This window comes from Anomalospiza imberbis, chromosome 17 (assembly GCF_031753505.1).
Source record: "Anomalospiza imberbis isolate Cuckoo-Finch-1a 21T00152 chromosome 17, ASM3175350v1, whole genome shotgun sequence".
Lineage (NCBI taxonomy): Eukaryota > Metazoa > Chordata > Aves > Passeriformes > Viduidae > Anomalospiza > Anomalospiza imberbis.
In genome coordinates, this window is record NC_089697.1 from 8,508,521 (window position 1) to 8,531,876 (window position 23,356).

General features: G+C 50.8%; 2 protein-coding genes across 2 annotated transcripts in view; both read left to right on the top strand.

Moving 5' to 3' along the window:
* LOC137484206 (peroxidasin homolog) overlaps positions 1-9,279 on the top strand; it is a 45,703-nt gene extending 36,424 nt beyond the window's left edge. Inside the window, exons 15-23 of the mRNA XM_068207881.1 lie at positions 1,099-1,207; positions 1,963-2,120; positions 3,400-4,903; positions 5,366-5,500; positions 6,048-6,256; positions 7,036-7,150; positions 7,501-7,594; positions 7,790-7,907; positions 9,170-9,279. Coding sequence (XP_068063982.1) covers positions 1,099-1,207; positions 1,963-2,120; positions 3,400-4,903; positions 5,366-5,500; positions 6,048-6,256; positions 7,036-7,150; positions 7,501-7,594; positions 7,790-7,885 — 2,420 coding nt within the window. The 3' untranslated portion in view covers positions 7,886-7,907; positions 9,170-9,279. The remainder of the gene's footprint in view (positions 1-1,098; positions 1,208-1,962; positions 2,121-3,399; positions 4,904-5,365; positions 5,501-6,047; positions 6,257-7,035; positions 7,151-7,500; positions 7,595-7,789; positions 7,908-9,169) is intronic.
* Positions 9,280-12,363: 3,084 nt separating this feature from the next.
* Positions 12,364-22,292, top strand: LOC137484207 (tyrosine-protein kinase Srms-like). The gene is made up of 8 exons (XM_068207882.1): positions 12,364-13,124; positions 17,091-17,212; positions 18,055-18,221; positions 19,130-19,268; positions 19,724-19,882; positions 20,750-20,931; positions 21,079-21,235; positions 21,623-22,292. The coding sequence occupies exons 1-8, from the start codon at positions 12,769-12,771 to the stop codon at positions 21,814-21,816; spliced, it is 1,476 nt and encodes a 491-aa protein (XP_068063983.1). The 5' UTR covers positions 12,364-12,768; the 3' UTR covers positions 21,817-22,292.
* The last annotated feature ends 1,064 nt before the right edge of the window (positions 22,293-23,356 follow it).

Genomic DNA, 23,356 nt, shown 5'->3' on the forward strand with positions numbered 1-23,356 from the left:
TGACCAAAACCTCGCACGCCGGGGAAGGGAGGAGCAGAACAACATTGTCACTGTAAATACAGGGGTTGAAATGTCTGCTCAGTCATAAAATCCTTCACTCACAAAATCAGTAAGGCTGGAAAAGACTTTCAAGATCATCAAGTCCAGCCTTAGACCGTGTACCTCTCTTGGGAATGGGAACTAGGCCTGGTTTTCAGTCTCCTGCTCTGTGTGTTAGGGAAGCTGTAATGAACAAGGAGGAGTAGCTGTCCTCTGCTGGTCAAACCGGAGGTCAGGAGTGGAAATTGTACCTCTTAGAGGGTAAGAAAACTGGCAAAGGAAATCAAAGGCAAGCAAAAACGTTTAAAATATAAGTAAAGAGCTGTTCCAACAATAGCCACAATGGATAGTGAGTGGCTTATTAGATGAATTCAGATATATTTTCCATGCAGGGGCTGTAAGCAAGGAACTGAAAACGGTCAGAAATGTCTCTGTTGTTTGAAATAATTCCTGAGATAATTTCTGTGGTTTATTCTTGATTGGTGCCTCATTCACCAGCTGGCTGTAGCATACAGCAATAGGCAGCTGAGAACTGGTTTGTTCAGCTGTGACAAAGGCCCTGGCTTAAAAATGCATCCTGTAGTAATTTTAAAGGAGTGATGTCTTTACTTCTGAAGGTATTCCAACAACAACTTTGATATTTTTATCTAAAATGATGTAGCAAATGTGTTAACAGTAAGTTTGAACTATTATTATAATAAATATCTATTAAATACTAACAATAATTAATAAGTAAAGTCTTCCACAAACAGAAAATTAATGTATGAGCAATATATTTAAATTAATTTCATTATTTTGAGAAGTATCTTTGTGGGAAGCAAATATATTCTTTTGGATTAACTCACTGTGATTTTTACATTTTCTTTTTGCAGGCAGTTCCCATTCTTCAGAATATTTGTCTTAAAAAATAAATCCACGGTGTTAATATTGCAAGCGGAAACGCGGTTTGTTCTCCAGCGAGGTCACTGGAGCTGGTGCACAGATTTTCATGAGCTGGGAGGGCCAATTAATATCGAAGCAAATTGAGGGTGTTTTGTTGTTTCTTTGTGCTTTGGGCAGCCACGGACGTGGGTCGGAGCGGGGACACGTTTGTGGCCACGTCACTGCGCGAGGCCATCAGCAGCGTGGACCACGCCATCAACTCAACACGTACCGAGCTCTTCAGCAAGTAAGTGTGGGAAGGGCCTGGAGCTGGGGCCTGAAGCAGAAAAGTGATAAAACCCCACAAGAAATGAAGCTTTCTCAAAGCTTATTTTATCACTGGCAGCCTGCAAAGGAAAGCTACGGGATTTTTTCGAATGCTGGGGGTTGAAGCTGCACCAAGTAGGATGTGACAGAGCTTCCCAACAGATTTGGGATTCTGGAAAAATGAGATACACAAGCATCATCTCTTATGTCACTTCTATCTGCATTTTGTCAGCTGGAGTTGGTTGTGGAGATAGGGAATAAAAAGGAAAATAATCAAAGTCGTCATTTTATGAATGCAACTGATGTTGTGGAGGGTGTACAGAAATAATAATATAAAAATTCCAACCATTTCCTCAATAAAAAATAAATTCTCGAGTGAATATGATTCAATCCTTTTCTACCCCAATATATGTTTTTATTGGAAGGATGGATAGTTTGTATTAAGCCAGAAACCGTCTGGGTTTCAGCTGTTGAAAAGTGAAAAAATAAATTGCTATCACAGAAAAAACCCAGAGAAACTGAGGGAATTAAATATGTGCATTTCATTGGGGAAAAATATCCTTTCTTTAATCATCTGCAATGTGCAGGCAAGCCAAGTAGGTCTTATGCACTAAACTGGGGGCCAAGCACTAGACCAGCTTAGAGCCTGACTCTTGCTGCTTGTAGGGTCTCACTGCCCTGAGCAGAGCTGATTAATTTTAATGATACTGCATCACTTTTGATTCCTGGAAATAGGCGCCCCAAGACTCCCAATGACCTCCTGGCCCTGTTCCGCTACCCAAGGGACCCCTACACCATCGAGACAGCCAGGGCAGGGGAGATCTTTGAAAGGACCCTGCAGCTGATTCAGGAACATGTGCAGCAAGGGCTGATTGTGGACATGAATGTCACAGGTAGGAGAGACTTCATTTCCCTTCTTAATTTTGTGCACAGGATGAAATGAAAACAATGATATGTAGACATTCAGGAAGTTTAAAATGTGAAGTGGTGTATCAAAAATCCAGATAAATGTTGGGTATATCAAGAAATGTGTTGTCTGGGTGGCAATTCTTTCTATATCTCATGGGTTTTTTTAACAGCTGAAGGGCTGGTCTTATCTTCACTGAACCAATTTGATACCCAGGAAAATGTTTTAATTCCCTGTTTTGGTAAGGTTTCTTAGATGGCTATAAAAGCCCTATTCCTTAAAAAAAATATTAGCCATCTAACTGATAAAGGAGTATCCTTGTGGGTCTGAAGTTCAGACCCTCAACAGCACGGTCTGAGATGTTTCCTGCCCTCCAAACGGCAACGAGAACAGTGCTGCGAACTCCGAGGTATTTGGGTGCTGCTACAGAGGAAGTGGGATATCCCTTTTCTGTCTCTACTACTTTGACCTCGTAGCTACAAACTCAGATAAGTCCCAGCAACTTGGGTTCCTTTTATTGAGGTAAGATAGCAAACAACAAAGCAATGTAACACCAGAAACACCTAATGAGGTTCAATCATGCAGCAGCTGGACCCCAAAACTTCCTACCTGGCATTTCCTTGATATACAAAGAACATTCCCGTACACTGTGTGCTTCTACCTATACGTGTGATTCATCATGTAGCAGGCATGTGTGTTTGGGGCCTGTAAATATTTTTTCCTGCCTGGATGTATTCCAGGGTGCAAGGAATGTCTCTCCAGGCGGCAGGTCTGGTCTGGGCTGGTTGGACTGCCAGCCTCTCCTCCTCATTGCCCTGTCAGCATCCACACAATGCAGCATCATTCAGCGCTTTCACATGGCCCAGCAGTGCCCTGGCAGTCACCCACGGCTTCCTGCTGCTCGTCACGTAGGGCTTGGGTGGGTGATGGAGCTTGTGGTGGCAGGAATAACCCCGGCAGCCATAAAATAAACCTAGAATAGGGACCAAGACCACCCCCAGAGTTTGCTCTGCCAGTCACAACATTTCTGGTTTCCAGCTCTGTGCAGTTAAACTCTTGTCCCTTTCTTTTTTTGCTTTGTGGGTCTGATGTGATCTTGTGCTTCCTTTACTTCCCATAAATTCCACAGCAGCACCATGCTCAGAGACCCAGCCGTCCCATGCCCATCCCAACAGGGGTTTTCACGCAGAGCTGTTCCATGGGACAGTGGGAATCAGCAGGCTGCAGGTGATGCCTGACCTGGTGCTCTGCCCTTCCCTCTGCAGGCTATCGCTACAATGACCTGGTGTCCCCTCACTACCTGACCATGATTGCCAACCTGTCGGGCTGCTCCGCGCACCGCCGCACGCCCAACTGCTCCGACATCTGCTTCCACAAGAAGTACAGAACCCACGACGGCTCTTGTAACAATCTCCAGCACCCCATGTGGGGTGCATCCCTCACAGCCTTCCAGAGGCTCCTCAAACCTGCCTACCAGAATGGATTTAACCTGCCCAGAGGGTTTTCCTTGGCAGAAGATGCCAGGGATCTGCCCCTACCTCTACCTCGCCTTGTCTCCACTGCTATGATCGGGACTGAGACCATCACCCCCGACGACCAGTTCACACACATGCTCATGCAGTGGGGCCAGTTCCTGGACCATGACATGGACCAGACAGTGGCAGCCATCAGCATGTCCCGTTTCTCAGACGGAGCCCCTTGCAGCGAGGTGTGCAGCAATGACCCTCCCTGCTTCTCCATCACTGTCCCTGCCAACGACCCCCGCGTGCGGAACGGGCGCTGCATGTTCTTTGTGCGCTCGAGCCCCGTGTGTGGCAGCGGGATGACTTCCCTGCTGATGAACTCTGTCTATGCCAGGGAGCAGATCAACCACCTGACATCCTACATCGACGCCTCCAACGTTTATGGCAGCACGGAGCAGGAATCGCGGGAGCTGCGGGATCTGAGCGGCCAGAAAGGGCTGCTGAAGCGAGGGCAAGTTGTACCCAGCTCGGGGAAGCACCTCCTTCCCTTTGCCGTGGGGCCACCCACGGAGTGCATGAGGGATGAGAATGAGAGCCCCGTGCCGTGCTTCCTGGCAGGAGACCACCGCGCCAACGAGCAGCTGGGGCTCACAGCCATGCACACGCTGTGGTTCAGGGAGCACAACCGCGTTGCCACTGAGCTGGCTGCCCTCAACCCGCACTGGGATGGGGACCTCCTGTACCATGAGGCACGGAAGATTGTGGGTGCCCAGATGCAGCACATCACCTATGCCCAGTGGCTGCCCAAGGTCCTCGGGGAGGCTGGGATGAAGATGCTGGGTGAGTACAAAGGCTACAACCCCAACGTCAACGCGGGGATTCTCAATGCCTTTGCCACGGCCGCTTTCCGCTTTGGGCACACCTTGATCAACCCCATCCTGTACCGGCTGAACGAGACCTTCCAGCCCATCCGACAAGGCCACATCCCCCTGCACAAGGCCTTCTTCTCCCCTTTCAGGATCATGCAGGAAGGGGGAATCGACCCCCTCCTCCGTGGGCTGTTTGGGGTTCCTGGGAAAATGCGGGTGCCCTCTGAACTCCTCAACATGGAGCTGACAGAGAAACTCTTCTCCATGGCACACTCTGTGTCACTGGACTTGGCTGCTATCAACATCCAGAGAGGGCGAGACCACGGCATCCCACCCTACAACGACTTCAGGGTCTTCTGCAACCTCTCCTCAGCGCAGGAGTTTGAGGACCTCCGAAATGAGATAAAGAACTTGGAGATCAGAGAAAAGCTCAGGAGGTACTGTAGCCTGGATGTGGAAGGATCAAAATGGCTGGAGACCAGTCAGTGAAAAGTTCCTGATTCTTCCAGTACACCCATGGAATAACATTCCCAGATATTGCCCCCCACAGATGTTAAGATAGGGTAATAACTGTGGTTTAACAATGAGGTTAGACAAATGAAGTTTCTCCAAGTGATCAGTCTGGTTTTGGGTGGAATGTTGTCAGGCACTGCTGTGGTGCAGTTTGGGAGCAGATTGAGCCTTGGAGCTATTTTCCAGTCAGATTAAACTGTGTCCTATCTGTCCTGTCTGCCTCTTCCAAGGCAGGTCTTTATCCTATTGTCTTTTAGATAAAACCATTAAAAATATTGTCCAGATGAGTTCCTGACATAAAAATTTCTATGTTGGTATCAGATTTATATTATTACCACTCTTCTCAACCTGTTAACTTTTTTTTTTTAATATCTGTTATCCTGCAGTTTATATGGAACTACCAAAAATATTGACCTGTTTCCAGCACTTATGGTGGAGGATCTTGTCCCTGGGACCAGAGTGGGACCAACACTGATGTGCCTGTTAACAACTCAGTTCAGAAGGCTGAGGGATGGAGACAGGTATTGCCATTGCAATCATACCAAATCCTTTGGTATTCTCTTTGGGAGGTTTTTTTGCCTTACAGGAAGAAGCAGAATCTGTATTTTTTCTTTTATTTATTGTCTCATGATATGAGGAACAGTGTTCTCTGTCCAGTGTTCTATTTGCAAGAACACTTGTCACAGTTACTGTCAAGGTGTCCTTTCTTGATTTCTCATTTTACTGCAGAACACTGGGAATCATTGAGGATGTTCCCAACATCTCATGAAAATCCTAGAAAATGTCCACAGGAGCTTCTTTCTAATCCCTGTTTGCTGTTTGTGTGAACGAGACACCTTTGCCTGGCGATGCACTTAGGGCAGGAGTGTGGGGGTTTGTGGGTTCAGAAAAAGCCATCAGTGTTTGCAGCCACCTGACACCAGAGCAGACGCTCATTTTGAGGGGTGTGGGTGCTGCCACACAAATGTCAGGGAGCTCATCTTCCTCTCCCAGCCTCACTCACTCACTCACTCACTCACTCACTCCTCTCCCACTCCTGAGTCATGCTGTGATTACACCCCACTGCAGATTTTGGTATGAGAACCCTGGAGTCTTCACGCCGGCGCAGCTGACTCAGATCAGACAGGCGTCCCTGGCTCGTGTCATCTGTGACAACAGTGACCACATCCAGCAGCTGCAGAGGGATGTGTTCCAGGTGGCATCATACCTGCAGGGCATGGTCAGCTGTGAGGAGATTCCTGCTGTGGACCTCCGCCTGTGGCAGGACTGTTGTGAGGGTAAGGACAGGGATGCTCTGGCACCAACTGATGTGGCTATCACTCTGGGTGGCATTTGTCACATGCCACAGCAGCTTTTATGAAATTGTAGCTGATTTCTGGCTGCACCATGAGACCCTTGTGTCAGCAGATGGGTGCAAAGGGAACTGAAAATTGAATAGAAATAGAAATAGAAATAGAATAGAATAGAATAGAATAGAATAGAATATTTCAGCTGTAAAGGACTTGCTTTCAAGTCCTTTACTTGAATCATCCTGTCCAATCTCCTGACCAATTCAGGGCTGATCAAAAGTTAAGGCAAATTATTAATTATGTCTTATTATTATATCCAAATGCTTCTTAAACCCCAAGAGGTTTGGGACATTCACCACTTCTCTAGGAAGCCTGTTAACTCTGTTAGCTTCATTTAATTTGTCTGAAAGTCCACCTCACTGACGGCTTTGGTCTCTGGCTGAGGAAGAGACTGAAACAGGACATGATTGATCCCCACCATGTATCACTTCACAGATTCATTTGGGAGCCTAAATCTCTGCCATTAAACCTCAGATCCTGCCATGGTCCCCTTGGGCTGCATTCTGGTTCAGATGTCCATTTGAGACATGGTAATCCACGAGTGATGCACACCCTTTTCCACACCTTGGTTGCCTCCTTCCCTCTGGCCCAAGAGATGTGTCCAGGGTGGATGGTGCAGGAGGGCAGCACTGCCTTGTGCTGCTGCCATTGACTCACCACTGTTTCAAACACCACTGCTCACTGCAGACTTTCCCTTCCTTCCCAAGACTGCCGGACACGAGGGCAATTCAGGGCTCTTTCGCAGCGGTTCCGAAGCAAAAGGTCGCCTGGCTTCAGCTACCCAGAGGAAAACCCTGCAAAGCACAAGCCTGCCTTGCCCAGGTGTAGTATCACCCCTTCTACCTCCAGTTTATGAAACAGAAGTTTTAGTAACTCAATCCATTCAGTCCTCTGAATCTGGCGCTTTGCAGAGATCTGGGGTCAGGGGTGGATCAGTAGAGAGATGCTGAGCTCAGCCAGTCCTCCACCCTTCAGTGCAGAGCCCAACTCTGATGTGTAAATACCTGGGCTGAGGGACTCTTTGGCTGGCATCTCTTGGCAGGTGAATCTGGCAGTTGGGCCCTTCCCTTTGATGCTCACTTGGAGGCTGATGTTAGAGAAGGGAAAATGATTCCCTCACCTAGGAAGCTGCTGTTTGCATAACCCCTTTCACTTTTTATCCCTGACCCCAGAGACGAGGCACCCTCTCCAAGCTCTTCCTCCAGAGAGAATCTGGAGTCCCTTGTGGCTGAACTGGAGAAGACAGTCACTTCCCTACGGAAACAGGTAAAACTTGGTGCCCCAATGTTTGTCTTTCATGGAGTCATGAACCTCAGCAAAGAAAACTTGAGCCAGCATTTTCTTCTTGTATTTGGGGCGGGTTAAAGATTATCTGTGCGATGGTGCAGACTCCTTGCATTTGGGGCAGGTTAAAGATTATCTGTGCAGACTCCTCTCAGGTGAATGCTTTCTCCCACCCAGGTGCATGCACTAGAGAGCCAGCTGAGGTGGCACCACAGGAGCACCAGCACACATGGACAGGGCAAGAAGACTGGGGACAAATGGAGAAAAAGATGACCACGTTGCCTCTTTGTATAAGGTCAGTGTGTTTGTTCTGGGCTGGGGCCCCATAGGGTCAGTGTGGGGGGACACCTCAGCAGTGTTCCCATGCAGGGAGGAATGGAGCAATGAGGTGATGAATGGGACATGAGGTAATGGACTTAGACACTCGTTTCTGCTGGCAATGATTAGTGACTCACTGGAATGGGCTGTCTGGGGACGTGGTGGCGTATCCATTCCTGGAGGTCCTTTAAGAACTGGTTTGGCAAAGATGGGGAAAGACATAAGTATAGGATGGACCAGGTGGTTTGGGTGGGGTCTCCTGGGCCTATTCTCCTGGGACTCTGGGTAGGTTTATTCTAACAACATTTAATGTCATAACCCCAAATCCAACAGCCTCGGAAGGACCTTTGTGGGAAGGGATATCACAAAGCTCAGTGATGGAGTGGATGGACTGGTTCCTCCCCAGGGGAGCAAGGACATCTGGGCAGATGGAGCAATCCATCATTTGCTTACAAACTGGCAGAGATTTCCCCCTGCCCATCTGAGTCACTGTGCTCCTCACTCCTGAAGGCACCAGTCCTCTGTTTGCTAAGCCCAAGCCAGGGCAGCACAGCTATGAGGTGACTGTGTAAAGTCCCTGTCAGCCCCTGCCAGCCTGGGGGCTCCCACTGCTTCTCAGCAGTGACACAGTCCTGGCCAGAACTCCACTCCAGGTGTTCATGGGCACGGGGAACACAGCCTGAGCTCCCTTCTCCTGCTTCCCATGGAGATCCCTGCAGCCTTGACAGAGAGGCTGAACAGCTCCCTGGCACCTGCCAATCTGGGGAATGTGGTGAATGGTTTTTATGGTTACATCAGGGACAGGAGCAGAGGAGTTTTGAGAAGTGCAGTTCTGCCAGGCAGTCAGTACTAGGAGAAGCATTCATTCTCTGGAAGTTAGATTAAAGGATGGGGCAAGTGAAGGCTGGTCTGTGCTGATAAACACAGGAAAAAGCAGAAAGGGAAAGCCTGGAGGCTGGCCAGGCTGTTTATCAGCATGATTTGGTGTTTTGGTCTTTACAGATTTTCCACTGAAACAGGGACTCTGCTTCAGAAATGTGACAGAGTGCAGTGTGATATATGAATTGGCTTTTCCTTGCCATTGTTTCAGATCCTTGATGAGGCCTGGGTTTACAGGGTCCCTGAAAAGTATTACTGTGGGTTTAAAGGTTTGCATACCCCAGACCTGCCAGGTACAAACAGCTCACTCTGCCTCCAGCTGCTCCTACAGAGCTTTTCTGCTTTCTTGTGCCATTTCAGGTGCCCTGTGACCTGCACTCCTGCTCTCCACCAGCCAGTCCAACCCACCCCTACAGGGCTCAGAGAGCCACCATGAGACCCCCTGGTGCTGTGCCTGCTCTCACACCTCCCTGCCCCAGGACCACTGAACCTTTGCCTGTATTGGACCCTCTGCACTGACTATGAGCCCCTCAGGCCCTGGACCCTTCCTGCCCTTGTCAGCCTCCCAGGGATGGGCTCTGCCCTTGATGGTGACAGCCCAGTGTCTGCCAAGATGCCTCTTTCTTCCACAGACCCCAGGAAACAGAGACAAATTGAAGCTGCTTTAATGCCACTGTTCTACTCTGGTCCTCTTCCCATCCACTGCTGTCATCACCCACCAGCCCTTGTCTGAGCTGTCCCGTGGACACCCATCCAAAACAATACATTAAGAGGCTAAACCTTCCTCAAATGCACTGTGGTGCCAGGAAACATCTGGAGAAATCACTAAAAAAAAAAAAAAATACAAAGAAACATGAAGCCCAGAAGAAACCCCATCCATGAAGCCCAGAAGAAACCCCAGCCATCTTCTGGTGCCATCAAAAAGACCAGGAGGAACCTCAGGGTTGGGTGTTTCAGGGTGAGGTGCCAGGTACAGTGTGGCCACCCTTGATCTCCAGCTGGGCTTTGCCAGTCGTTGGTGACAAGTGGCACAGCCCATGACCCCAGAGTCACCAGCCATTCCTCAGAGCCATTTTCCTCAGCATGACATGCATTCTCCAACTTTCTTTCTTTTAGGGGCTTAATTGTAATTATGCTCCTCTTCCTTTTTTCCCCTCCAAAAAGGCTCTTTGCTGGAAGATGTATTTTGAGTGTAAACGTAACAGGACCTGGAACAGAACCTCAGCTAATTAGGTGTAATGGGCGCTCTCATTAGTGGAGGGGAGCTGCTGGTTTCTGTCAATTAGGCTGGGAGGCCACGCTGTGGTGTTTGACACGCGGGTGGATGCACAATGCTGTTTGTGTTTATGGCTGGCTGGTGCTCTGCAGCCAAACCAGGGCTGTGCAGGCAGCTCTGCTGGTTTTGGTGCTCTTTGGAGGTGCTCTTTAGTGGTGCTAGAACTGAAGTCCCTGTGTACCCACCACAGCCCCAAATCTGTGGACAGATTGGTTTTTAATACGTCTTTGTAAGCTGGTCACAGGGACTGAAGAGGAAATACTTGATCCATCAGATATCTGTGCCTTCCTTATCTTTATCACCTTTACTGCATCCTCTCACTTTCTTCCCCACAGCACAAGGACCAGAAACTTCTATGAACATGCTTTTTTTTCTTTATTTTTTTAGGTGTTTTATAGTACTAAAAGGGATTCAAAGCAGCAGGGATGCTCCTGGAACTGAATAGGAAAATAATAATAAAAAAAAGATACTAGAAAAAGGTTGTGATTTATCATCTCTTTCCTGGCATGGGGCTGAGCTGTGCGTGTGTGTCCTGTGCAGACAGAGGTTTGCAGGGATGAGTCTGTGCTCTGCATGTCTGGTAGGCTCAGCTCAGAGGCAGTATTTAGTCCTCAGGGATGTTTGTCATTTGAAAGTACTCTTTCATTTAGGTGCAAATCAAGATCCAAAGCCTTGTGTGTTAGAAATCAGCTGTGCTCGTCTATCGCTCGTACCACTGGAGGATCTAATCTGGCAAAGGTCAATAAAGGTAAATCAGTTCACAGTCTCCTTTTGCAGACCAGAAGTTCGGTGAGACCTCATTCAAAACAGTGAGGCACAAGCTCTCTGTGCTGCATCTGGTCAGATTTTTTTTCAGGGCATAACCAGGCAGCCCTTTTTGCTCCTGATGGAGTGTGACGTGAGGAGTACACTTGTCACAAGGGCTGCAGAAGGACAGCAGAGGGGTGTCCCTTCCCTTTGGTCTGCAAACCCTTCTGTGCTCCATCCTCACTTCCCCTCCTCATGCTGAAGTGAGAAATAAGCACGGAGACATTACACAGTGGGGAAAATGCACAGAGACTTTGCACATCCCTGTGTGGCACTGTGAGCTGGGCAGGGGGCAGACCTTGGGGAACTTACCCATCTATTCAGGTGCTACTTGGGTAAGGAGGGAGCAGAATATTTTATTAGAGACTCCCTTTCTTCCCAGTTCTCATCAGTTCAGGAATGCACAGGCCACGCTGAGGAGCACTCTGCACTCCTGCCCTCTGCCCTGGCCATCTCTGCCTGGGAGAGGGTGAGGAAATTGCTGAGTCCAAAACCCAGACAAGGAAATCCTTTTGCAATTTTTTTGGCCATCATGGGACACGCAGGATGCAGGACACAGCATGTCTAGAGCCGTTGACCCAAGGGTGGGTCCAGCTTGTTCCTCACACCCCACATGGTTGCAGTTGGCAGACCAGACTCCTACAATTAATTTTTCATATTTCTTTTTAAGTAGCCTCCTTCAAATCCCAACTACATATTCAAAATGAACTACACAGACCAACTGCAAGCAGAGGAGAATCAAAATAATGGGCTCAAGGCTAGGAGTGGGGTTGCCAGGCACAAAACTCCCACTAATTAGTTGGAACAGTTAAATGACGAAGTCCAGGTGGAGGCTGGGGTGTTGGAGTTGGGATTCCTCACCAGAGCAATCTTCAGGTGGCTTAAAGAGCACATGGAAGATGTCAGGGAGTAATCTCTGTCTTTTGAGTGATGCCTGTGGGTGGTGGGATTTGGGAGGGGGTTTGGAGCATGTCAGTGTCTGAGTGTGACCAGGGCTGGGGAAGTGTGGCTGTGCTGACACTGTGAGAGCTGGGGGTTGCATTTCAGGGCTTGGCTGTGGATGCCATGCAAGCACCTGAGGCTGATTCAGACCCTGCATCGGGCAAAGATCTGATTCTGAGGGCGACTCATCTCTGGTGGAGGCTGAGTGAACACCAGATCCTGGTGGATCTGTGATGTGAATTCCCTAGCAATCCTCTGCAACGGGGAATTAGTGCGAGGAGGCAAATGCTTTAGTGGGGTAACACTGGGAGGTCATTGTAGACTGAAGGAAGAAAGGATCTTGTGTTATAAGCCCCCCAATATCCAGCCAGGAAATATCCAAACACTTCAGATCTCTTCTAAGGTTATTTCCTTAATTCTGTTTTAACTCTCCCACATTTGTGGATGCAATTATTGTCTTATGGAAAAAAAAATATCCTCCCACACAAGTGAGATGAAGACTATTAACTGGAGTCAGCCACTTGTGACAAGAGCTGCTCAAGAACAGAGAGCTGTGTTTATGGTGCTCTGGTAAGAAGCAAAGAGCACACTTTAAAATAATGATTAAATGAAACAACAGCCGTTCTCCTTCTTCTTCGAGAGCAGCAAGCCCGGCTGCAGCTGTGCCTGTCTCCCAGATGTGCCCGTGGGTCTGAGCGTGGGACTCCTGCCTGCAGACTCGTCCCGCCTGCAGACTCGTCCCACCAGATGAACCAGTTTCACTTTCAGAAATAGGAAGTTCGCCGGGAAGGGCCGGCGAGCGCCCAGAAGCGTGCGGGTAACGCGGGCCGGCAGGATGAGCTTCCCGGCCGGCGGCAGGAGCCGCGCATCCCCCCTTCCCCCGGCCTCCAGGAGCGCGGTGGCATAGCCCACCGCACCCAGCGCATCACCGGGCATGGAGCAGTTCGTCAGGAAGCGCTTGACCTTCCTGACATCCTTCTGGAACAAGCTCCGTCCCCGCTCCGTGACGGAGAGCTGCTCGCTGGGGTATCTTGGCTCCGATTCCGTTTCGCTGAACTCGGAGGCGACTTCCATTTCCTTCATCCCCAAGTCCTCTCTCTGTATCGCTTTGTACGCTTTCACAGCCCGCAGCGCCGAGGAGCTGAGCATAAGCGCAGGGGACAAGCTGCGTGTCCTCAGAGAAGAGGGCGAGTATGTCTTAGCCCGGCGGCTGCTGGGGGAGCCGGCCATGGGCTACGTCCCTGCTGCCTACGTGGCCAACCTCAGCCAGGGCACCTCCGCTCACCGCCCGTAAGTATTCCCTGCTCTGGATCCACAGGGAGATGGAGGCTGGTTTAGGTTAGCACATCCCGCGCAGGGAAAGGCAGTGCTCGCCCTCCACAGTGGTGGCGAGCACCAGATCCTCGTCCCCTGCTTTGGCCATCAGCCTGGGACTGGGACTGAGCGGGGACCTGCCCTCCCTTGGGCACCCCTGCAGCCCCTGCAGCTCCTGCAGCTCGTGGCAGGAGGGTGGAGGTGTTCGGCAGAGGAAGCGAGATTTGGGGGATGCTCCAGCGGGGAGAGATGCCGGTGTCCCTTCCCGGCTGCATCACCCTCGCACGGGAGGGGCTGGCTCTGGGCTGGGGCGCGGGGTGATGCTGGGCAGGCTTGCAAAGGCTCCTGCTTGCTCCGGCTGCTTTCCCTCTTGTTAAAGGGGACTCCACAGGGAGAGGGAGCCGGGGAACTCGTACCTGAGCCCTGCCAGCTCCAAAGGGCTTGGGAACACGGGAAGAAGCATTTTGGATTGGTACCTGCCGGGAAGCCCAGAGCTCTGTAGGGCCAGCTGTTGCTGCCGTTGCCATCCTGCTTATCCAGAGCTGGGGTCTTCCTCCCCGTCGGTGCCTCTCCCAGCCGACAGGGAGCTCGGGGCATGTCTCAGCCCTCTGGCAGCCGGGGAAAGCCCAGGCTCCTCGTTGCATAAGGCAGCCTGGTCCCGACACGTCGGGCAAAGCGCCCCGAGACACAGCTGTTCCCCCCGTGCCCTGAGTCACCGAGCGCGGGCAGCGCGGGGCTGCGGCGGGCGTGGCACGCTGGGGACCCCTCCGGGCTCGCCCTGCGCTGAGTGGGGTAAAGGAGAGAAGCCCGGGGAGGGTACCCGGTGTGCAGGTGGGATGGGAGAGACCCTCCCTGCGTGTGCTTTGAGGAAGAAAATTCCAGTCCGGTTGGGCTGTGCTGGGACCACACCGGTGTGGAGCGTGGGGTCGGCTCCCTGCCTTGTTCCCATGGTATGGGGCAGTTGGACAGGCTACAGCGGAGCGTGTACATGTGTGTGTACCTGTGTGTGTACCTGTGTGTGTACAGGGGTGTGTACCTGTGTGTGTGTGTGTGTACATGTGTGTATGTGTGTACATGTGTGTGTACCTGTGTGTGTGTGTACCTATGTGTGTGTGTACATGTGTGTGACCTGTGTGTGTGTGTACCTGTGTGTGTGTGTGTACATGTGTATATGTGTGTACATGGGTGTGTACCTGTGTGTGTACAGGGGTATGTGTGTACCTGTGTGTGTGTGTGTACATGTGTATATGTGTGTACATGTGTGTGTACCTGTGTGTGTGTACCTATGTGTGTGTACCTATGTGTGTACAGGGGTGTGTGTGTGTACCTATGTGTGTGTGTACATGTGTGTGTACCTGTATGTGTGTGTGTACCTGTGTGTGTGTGTGTACATGTGTGTGACCTGTGTGTGTGTGTGTACCTGTGTGTGTACAGCGGTGTGTGTGTACCTGTGTGTGTGTGTGTACATGTGTATATGTGTGTACATGGGTGTGTACCTGTGTGTGTACAGGGGTATGTGTGTACCTCTGTGTGTGTGTGTACATGTGTGTATGTGTGTACATGTCTGTGTACCTGTGTGTGTGTGTACCTATGTGTGTGTACCTATGTGTGTACAGGGGTGTGTGTGTGTACCTATGTGTGTGTGTACATGTGTGTGTACCTGTATGTGTGTGTGTACCTGTGTGTGTGTGTGTGTACATGTGTGTGTACCTGTGTGTGTGTGTGTGTACATGTGTGTGACCTGTGTGTGTGTGTGTACCTGTGTGTGTACAGCGGTGCGTGTGTACCTCTGTGTGTGTGTGTGTGTGTACATGTGTATATGTGTGTACATGGGTGTGTACCTGTGTGTGTACAGGGGTATGTGTGTACCTGTGTGTGTGTGTGTACATGTGTGTATGTGTGTACCTGTGTGTGTACCTGTGTGTGTGTACCTATGTGTGTGTGTACCTATGTGTGTACAAGGGTGTGTGTGTGTACCTGTGTGTGTACCTGTGTGTGTGTGTGTGTACATGTGTGTGTGTGTACCTGTGTGTGTACCTGTGTGTGTGTGTGTGTACATGTGTGTGTGTGTACCTGTGTGTGTACCTGTGTGTGTGTGTGTGTACATGTGTGTGTGTGTACCTGTGTGTGTGCCTGTGTGTGTGTGTGTACATGTGTGTATGTGTGTACCTGTGTGTGTACCTGTGTGTGTGTGTACCTATGTGTGTGTGTACCTGTGTGTGTGTGTGTACATGTGTGTATGTGTGTGTACATGTGTGTGTACCTGTGTGTGTACCTGTGTGTGTGTACCAGTGTGTGTGTGTGTACATGTGTGTATGTGTGTACATGTGTGTGTACCTGTGTGTGTGTACCTGTGTGTGTGTGTGTACATGTGTGTATGTGTGTACATGTGTGTGTACCTGTGTGTGTGTACCTGTGTGTGTGTGTGTACCTGTGTGTGTGTGTACATGTGTGTATGTGTGTACATGTGTGTGTACCTGTGTGTGTACAGCGGTGTGTGTGTACATGTGTGTGTGTGTACATGTGTGTGTGTGTGTACATGGGTGTGTACCTGTGTGTGTACAGGGGTATGTGTGTACCTGTGTGTGTGTGTGTACATGTGTGTATGTGTGTACATGTGTGTGTACCTGTGTGTGTGTGTGTACCTATGTGTGTGTGTACCTATGTGTGTGTACCTATGTGTGTACAGGGGTGTGTGTGTGTACCTGTGTGTGTGTGTACCTGTGTGTGTGTGCGTGTACCTGTGTGTGACCTGTGTGTGTATGTGTACCTCTGTGTGTGTGTACCTGTGTGTGTGTACCTGTATGAACACCAGCAGTGAGCAGCTGGTGCCCAGCCCCATGCTGTGGACAGGGACAAGGGCGATGCCACGGCGTGGGAGGGCCGGAACGTGCCCGGCTTCCCAGGCGGAGCAAGCCGTGAGCACGCAGACTCCGCGGAGCCGCAGGTCGGAGCTGGGTGGTAATTTGTTCACCCCATCATATATAATTTCCTGCGTGGCTTCTCAGACGCTGGCGATCCCAGCTAATGAAACTTTTGTCTTCTCACGTCCTGGCTGCCTTAGGCTGGATGGAGCTGCGTATTCCTGTGCATCCCGCTGTGTCGAGACCCAGGCAGCCAACATGCCTTTCAGTGATGTGACACAGAAAAGGGGTTTGGCCGGGTCCTCCCACGGCTTGGTGCTGTGAAGTCCCCAGCCAGGACTGCCACAGCTGGAGCAGCAAAATACAACCGCCAGAGATGTTTTCATCGATGCCATTTGCTCATGGGCTCAGAGCCTGTTCTGCCCATGAGCTGCAGGTCAAGAAGTGCAAAGGGATCCTGTGCCTGCCGAGGTTGCTGTCATGGCAGGACACAGGGACAGCCTCACCAGAGCATCTTCCACACAGCACCAGGTGGTTGCTGCTTTATTTACCACAGGCTGTCAGCCCAAGAGTATAAACCTCATGGTTTGGGATGGAGCTGAGACTTGGACAGCAGTGTCCAGAGACTGGTGAAGGAAATGCCCCATCCCTGGCAGTGTTCAGTACCAGGCTGGATGGGGCTTTGAGCAGCCTGGGCTAGTGGAAGATGTCCCTGTCCATGGCAGGAGGGGTTGAATAAGATAAGTTTTAGGGTCCCTCCCAACCCAAACCATTCTGGGATTCTCTGATTCTGAAATGAAATGGTCTGCAGGCACTGAGCTGCAATAAACTGCAGCAAGTGTCTGTAAAGCCCACCCAATGGAACAACCCTGGTGCATACAGGCAGCCACATGTACAGGTTTTGAGACAGGTTCTAGCCATCATGCCACTTGGTGGCTGTAGGAATGGGCAAACAGTGGGATCCCGGCAGCTGCTCCCTCTCTTCAGCTCAGAGGGTGCAGAATCCCCTGAAATGGATACAGAACCATCTGTGCAGCATCCCCTTGCCCTGCTCTGACCCCTCTGCTCTGCTCCCCAGCTGGTACTTCAGCAAGATCAGCCGAAACGAAGCGGAGCAGCTCCTCCTCTCGCCTCCCAACCAGCACGGCTCCTTCCTCGTCCGGGACAGTGAGAGCAGCAAGGGCGAATACTCTCTTTCAGGTGACCTTGTGGCAATTATCCAGACAAAATTAGCACCGGGAAAGGAAGCAGGCTGTTGCTTAGGGGCAGCTCCTGGCTTGCTTAGCATGGGGTGAAAACAGGAATAAGTTTAAAGCACTTTTCAGCACATTGTTGAAGGGAATGGGCAGCTTTCTGAGGGTGAGGGGAAAGTTTACAGAGCAGGCATGGATTATTGAATCACCGTGGCAAAGGAAAGTGCACTGCTCCTGTCTGGGGTATGAAAGCCATAAACATTTCACTGCAGCTTAATGATGGTTTCGTGGCACCAACTCCCAGGATTTCATTCCAGCAGCTTTTGTCATCTGAAGGTTGTTTAAAAATATGCTGCCACTCCAGATTACCAGGGCCTGGGCTGCTCCCACATACTGAAATCTGAATTCAGGGGGTTTGGACCAGGCAGTACCATTATGATCTGGTTTTATCCCCATAAAAGTAATCCTAGGAAAATTCATGACCAACTCTACATCCCACCATCAGTCCCTGAGCTGTGGGAGTCACAGCCGTCCCTGGTTTATCCTCTTTGAGCAGCTCTGCTGCTCTCTGAGCAGTTCATGGTGGAATTATGCCTGGGAATAAAGCTTATTAATTATCCCTGATAATAAAGCATCACCTCTGTGGTCCAAAGGAGTGCTCTGGGCCAGGAGGTGGGAGCAGAAGGGAGGTGGGGAGTGGGATGAAGCAGTCCAGGGGAGAGTTGCGCTGCTCTAACTTTATTAAAAGACTTGGAATATTTAAAGGAGAGAGGGTGGAGCCAGCAGGGAGATGGGGAGGGACTGATCTTTGCATGAGTTGAGTTTTCCCCATCCTGGGCTTCCCCACAGTGCGCAACCACGCCAAGGTCAGCCACTTCCGAATCTGCAAGAGTCCCAGGGGCAGCCTCTACATCCAGAAGGGACACCCCTTTCCCAACATGGATGAGCTCCTCGCCTTCTACACGGAGCACTGGAAGGTCATCCAGAGCCCCCTGCTGCAGCCCTGCAGCCCTGCGGTGCGTACGGGCACAGCTCGGCCCCGCTCCCCGCCATGGCCGGGATGGGGAAAAGGAAAGGGAAACGAGGGAAACTAGAAATAATTAGTCTGTCCGTTTGGGTTTTGAGCTTTATTTAACTAATTTGAAAGCCCACCCTTAGTATAGCTGCCAGCATCGCCTTACATCAGCCACGTTAAGCCTGGGCATGGCATTTATATGTATCTTTGACCAAGCCAAAATGCACAGAATTTTCTGAAATGTGTTGTCCATCTCAAAGACTGGAAACCAAGTTGTTACAATCCCATTCAATACGGATTCTGGAAATACCTGCGCTTCCAATTTTTTCCTGAGATATAAAACAATACAAATGGCTTTTATGAAGTTTTCATACCAATTAGTGCAACACTCATAAGTCTAATTACAGTATTAATCCCAAATTGCCAGCTCATTTCCTGATTAAAGTTCCATCCACTGATTATGACTTGGAAATAGCAATTAACCATGTGAATAATCCAAGAGTGAAATTGAAAGGTATGGGATAAAAGAAATGCTTAATGAACTGAAGTCTAAATCAGCCATAATGTGCAGTAATATTAATTCATGCATTTTTATTTATTGGTGGAGATGGAGAAAAGCCACTTTTGAGGTCTGATAAGGCCTGAATTATGGCTTGAACTCCTGGTATTTCATGTAGTCTCCAAACTCTCCCCCCTGCACACTTGAGATCCCAGCAGGGCTCATGCAGAGGATGCCCCATGTGCTCTGTGCCTGCAGTGGATACTGAGGGAAGGGCAGTGCTGAGGCTCAGCCCCTGGCTGGTGGAGCACCATGTCCTGCTCCTCTGTGGGCACCAAGGGCTGCTGCAGGCTCCACCAGCAGGTCCTGGCTGGCTGGTCTGAGCGTGCCATTCCATGTCCATCTGACAGACTCCCCCTGAGAGGGACGGCTGGGAGCGCCCGCGCTGGGAGTTCACCCTGCGGAGGAAGCTGGGAGAGGGCTACTTTGGAGAAGTGTGGGAAGGGCTGTGGAGGAACACGGTGCCAGTGGCCATCAAGATCATTAAAGGTATGTGGAGAATCAAATGTTAACGGCAGCCAACTGAGTCTCTTGTTCACTGCCATTATCATTGACCCGCCTTTATTTCCTCATCCTCTTGGCCACTGTGACTGTTTTATCATGCAACCTGCAGTAGGACCTGGTGAGGAGCCACTGGAATATTTCTGTGCACAAACCTAAGCTGGGCTCCAGCCAGTGGGTGTGTGACAAGTGACATCACATCAAATCAAATGGGTTTGTGATACATCAAGTCCTGATGGGGCTATGACCCTGAAAATGAGACCCAAAGCCCCATGGAAAACATCTCGTTGGCTCTGAAACACAGGTTGTGCAGACCTGAGCTTTGAGAGCAGGGATGGGCTGTGAGCAGGTAAAGAAGGTCCTTATCCCAGTTGGAGGCACTGAGGTCCCAATGTCTACATGAGAAAGTGGCTCACAAGGGCTGTGTTGGCTTTCTCCCACAGCTGACATGAAAGCAGAAGACTTCACCAAGGAGATTCAGAACCTGAAGCGCCTGAGGCATGAGAAGCTGATCCAGCTGCACGCCGTGTGCTCCCTGGAGGAGCCCGTATACATCATCACCGAGCTCATGCGCAAAGGCAACCTCCACAGCTACCTCAACAGTGAGTGCTGTGCTGGCCCCACGGGATGGGGAATCCTGGGTCACTGCTTACGGTGCCTCAGAGTGGCCCTAAGAATCTGAATGGGGACCCTAAGAGAGTACCAGCCTGGTTTCTGCCCTGTTTGATCAGTGGTAACACGGAGCAATCCATGTGCAGATGGATTGGTGAGATGGTCTTGGGATCACTAAGTCTGGCATGATCCTTTGGGTGTCCATGTGGGCTGGGTCTATATCAAGCCCTGGGAGCCCAGGCCCATTGGTAGGGACCTTCATCCCTCCTCCACCTACCCATGATCTTCCAGCTCCCACCAGAGCACAGAATCTCACTGCTGTGTTTGGGCAACTCCACCTTCTTTAGGAATGAAACTGCCAAACCTCCCCATGGGCTTGTGCGTGTGCAGAGCTCGTAACATGCCGTGGACCACTCATCACCCAGTTTGATTTTCTTGGCCTTTCTTTTCCTGACCCAGCACAATCAAACAAGACCTGTTTTTCTACAGGGTACTCCCCCTCCCACCCCCGCTGACCTTGTTTCTGACTGGGCCTCCAGCTGGAGCTCACAGGTACAACAGGCTGAGAGACCTGCAGGGAGATTTGCATGGAAGAAGGTCACCTTTGGCTTTGAACAAGCCATGGATATGTGTGACCTTGGTGCTTTTCAGAGCCCACCCCTGTCCCATGCCTGAGGAGCACATGGCTGTGCTGAACTTCCCACACAGCACAACCAGGAGTTAGGCAGGAGCACAGATTTGAAGTTTTATATGATCCTCATGTCCCACACTGCCAGCACAAGGTCTCCTTCCAAACCAAACCACCAAAAAACCTATTGGTAGATTGCCCCCAATGCTTGGATTATCTGGATTAACAGGTCCTGAAGGGAAGTCCCTGGGCACCTCCCACCTGCTCAACATTGCCTGCCAAGTGGCGGATGGGATGAGGTACCTGGAGGAGAAGCACATTGTCCACCGGGATCTGGCAGCCAGAAACATCCTGGTTGGAGAGGAACTCACCTGCAAAATTGCTGATTTCGGACTTGCCCGGCTCCTCAAGGTCAGTTCAGGGGATTCTGTGGTCCCTCCCTCCCACCACTCGAGCTCATAGAGCTGTCCCATGATGGAGGCAATCCCCGCCATCCCCAAAAGCTGTGTCTGTGTTGTTCACCCCATCCCTCATGTCCCATCTCCCATTTCTTTTCAGGATGACATTTATTCCACCAGCAGCAGCACTAAAATCCCGGTGAAGTGGACGGCCCCAGAAGCAGCCAACTACCGCACCTACTCCCTCAAGTCCGACGTCTGGTCCTATGGGATTCTGCTCTACGAAGTCTTCACGTATGGACAGATCCCGTATGAAGGTAGGGCTGCTGCCCCACTCCTGTGTCCTCCATCCACCTGCTGGGCAGCTTGCCCATGGTCCCCAAAAGCCAAAGGGTCATGAAATGTTATATTGTCCCTTCCCTAAGGGACAATATCCCTAAGGGATATGGAAGCAGTTCCTGGAGAATGAGCAGGTTATTGTCCATTTAGGGATGGCTTAGAGGGATATTCAGTGGTTGCAGAGTGGGTGTAGGAGCTGGGGGCAGGAAGTTGGTCTGGATCTCCCAGATCCTCTTTTCAACCACCACTCTGGCAGAGAGACACTGTTTCACAGCACCACCAGTGACATCTTGGCCACTGCAGGTGTACCTTCAGGGCATCCTTTGGGGACATCAGACTCAGGGGCATCTTCTCCTTCCTTGCAGGAATGACAAACCAAGAAACCGTACGGCAAATCACCAGGGGCTACCGCCTCCCCCGGCCCAGCCCCTGCCCTCCTGAGATCTACAGCATCATGCTGGAGTGCTGGAGTGGCAACACGGAGGAGCGTCCCACCTTCCTGGCCCTGCGGGAGAAGCTGGGTTTCATCTACAGGCGGCTGCTCAGCTCCCTCTCCTGAGGGACCCCTTCCCACCATCCTTCCTGCACAAGCCCCTCCAGGCCAGCTCTTGCCAAGAAGTTCCTTCCTTCTGGTTTGCCCTCTGACAGGGCTACAAGGAAAGCACATCCCCCCAGAAAACAGCCTGTGGTCCCTCACAGCCAGGGTGCAGGGAGGTGGCCAAGGGAGAAAGCAACAAGTTGTGGAGAACTCATTGCCAGCACTTGGCTGTTTAACAGTTTGGAGAAGCCCCATGGAGGCATCACTCAAAGTTTACATCTTCGTTCACTCAGTAGGGTGAGAGGTCCCTGCTGCTCCCCACACAAACGTGAAGGTTTGCAGTTCATGTTCAGTTGTGGCTCTGCTTGATTTATCTTGTATTGTGTGTTCGGTGTATTTATCAATAAATGTGTGTGCATCCACCCACAGGAGTCCTTGCAGGGCATTGCTGGATGCTCCTCCCTCAGCACGACACTCCATTCCCTCCCAGGAATCATGGAATGGCTTGGGTTGGAAGGGCCCTAAAGCTTATCTTGTTCCAACCCCCCTGGCATGGACAGGGACACCTTCCACTAGAGCAGGTTACTCCGAGCCCTGTCTGACCTGGATGTGAACACTGCCAAGGATGGGTTCAAGGAGCCCACCAAGGATAGGTTCAAAGTAGCACCGATTTGCAACCAGCCCCACTCTTGCAACCACAGATAAAACTATTCTTGTGTCTCTTTGGACTCTATTCACCCAAGTACCCCTGTGTGCCTCTGCCACCCCTTTCCCAGATAGCAGCCCCACATGCCCCGAGGACTCTGCACAGCCAGCTCCTGACTGGGCTGCTCCACTCTGGATCCTTGTCTCACTCACCATTGTGTGGTTATTCCAAGAAAAATGAATGTCTGTGTTCTCATATTGAATGCCTTCGTATGCCAGGTGCAGGCAGCAAAGGTAAAACCCTGCATCACCCTACTTTGCTCTTTATCCCACCCATGGGGCAAGCCAAGAGATACTCCCATCACCCCCAGCTTCTCCCTAATTCTAGGATATGGCATTGTAGAGGAACCTTGAGCCTCTGGTCGCTCCCTAGCTGTGGCAGAGTTTGCTCCAGCCAAGTCCCTGTTGCCCCCTGCCCATGAACACTCCCAGAGGCTGGACTGTCCTTGGCAGCAGTAGAAGAACACATGGAAAAGCAGGAATTGGAGCAATGGCAAGGCTCCATGCTGGTGCAGGCAGGGGTGCCCGAGTGGGGCTGTTAGAACCCTAACACAATTGTGGCACTGGTGGCAGGAGCAGACAGGCTGTGGGTGAAAGGCAACTGGCAGAGGCTTAGAATTCCTTCTGACAAGCCCATTTTGCCCCTTTGCAGGTGACCAGTGGGACTGAGCCAACAGCAACGTTGGAATTTATAAAGTTAATAAAGTTTATGTAACATTCCCCACGCCGGGGCAGTGTCCATGCTGTGCAGAGCAGCAGAAACAAGTCTGGCTGTTGGCTGAGCAAGTCTCAAGCACGAGGGGCCTGGAAAGGGGAGGCAGGAATGTGGTTAGGGGTGGGATGAAGCCTGCTCTGT

What these genes read in the sequence shown, in the direction of transcription:
- LOC137484207 (XM_068207882.1), top strand. Translation starts at nt 12,769, where the DNA reads ATGGAGCAGTTCGTCAGGAAGCGCTTGACCTTCCTGACATCCTTCTGG. An exon ending in GGCACCTCCGCTCACCGCCC is followed by an intron (nt 13,125 to 17,090) that starts GTAAGTATTCCC and finishes TCTGCTCCCCAG; the next exon opens with CTGGTACTTCAGCAAGATCA. An exon ending in CCTCCACAGCTACCTCAACA is followed by an intron (nt 19,883 to 20,749) that starts GTGAGTGCTGTG and finishes CTGGATTAACAG; the next exon opens with GTCCTGAAGGGAAGTCCCTG.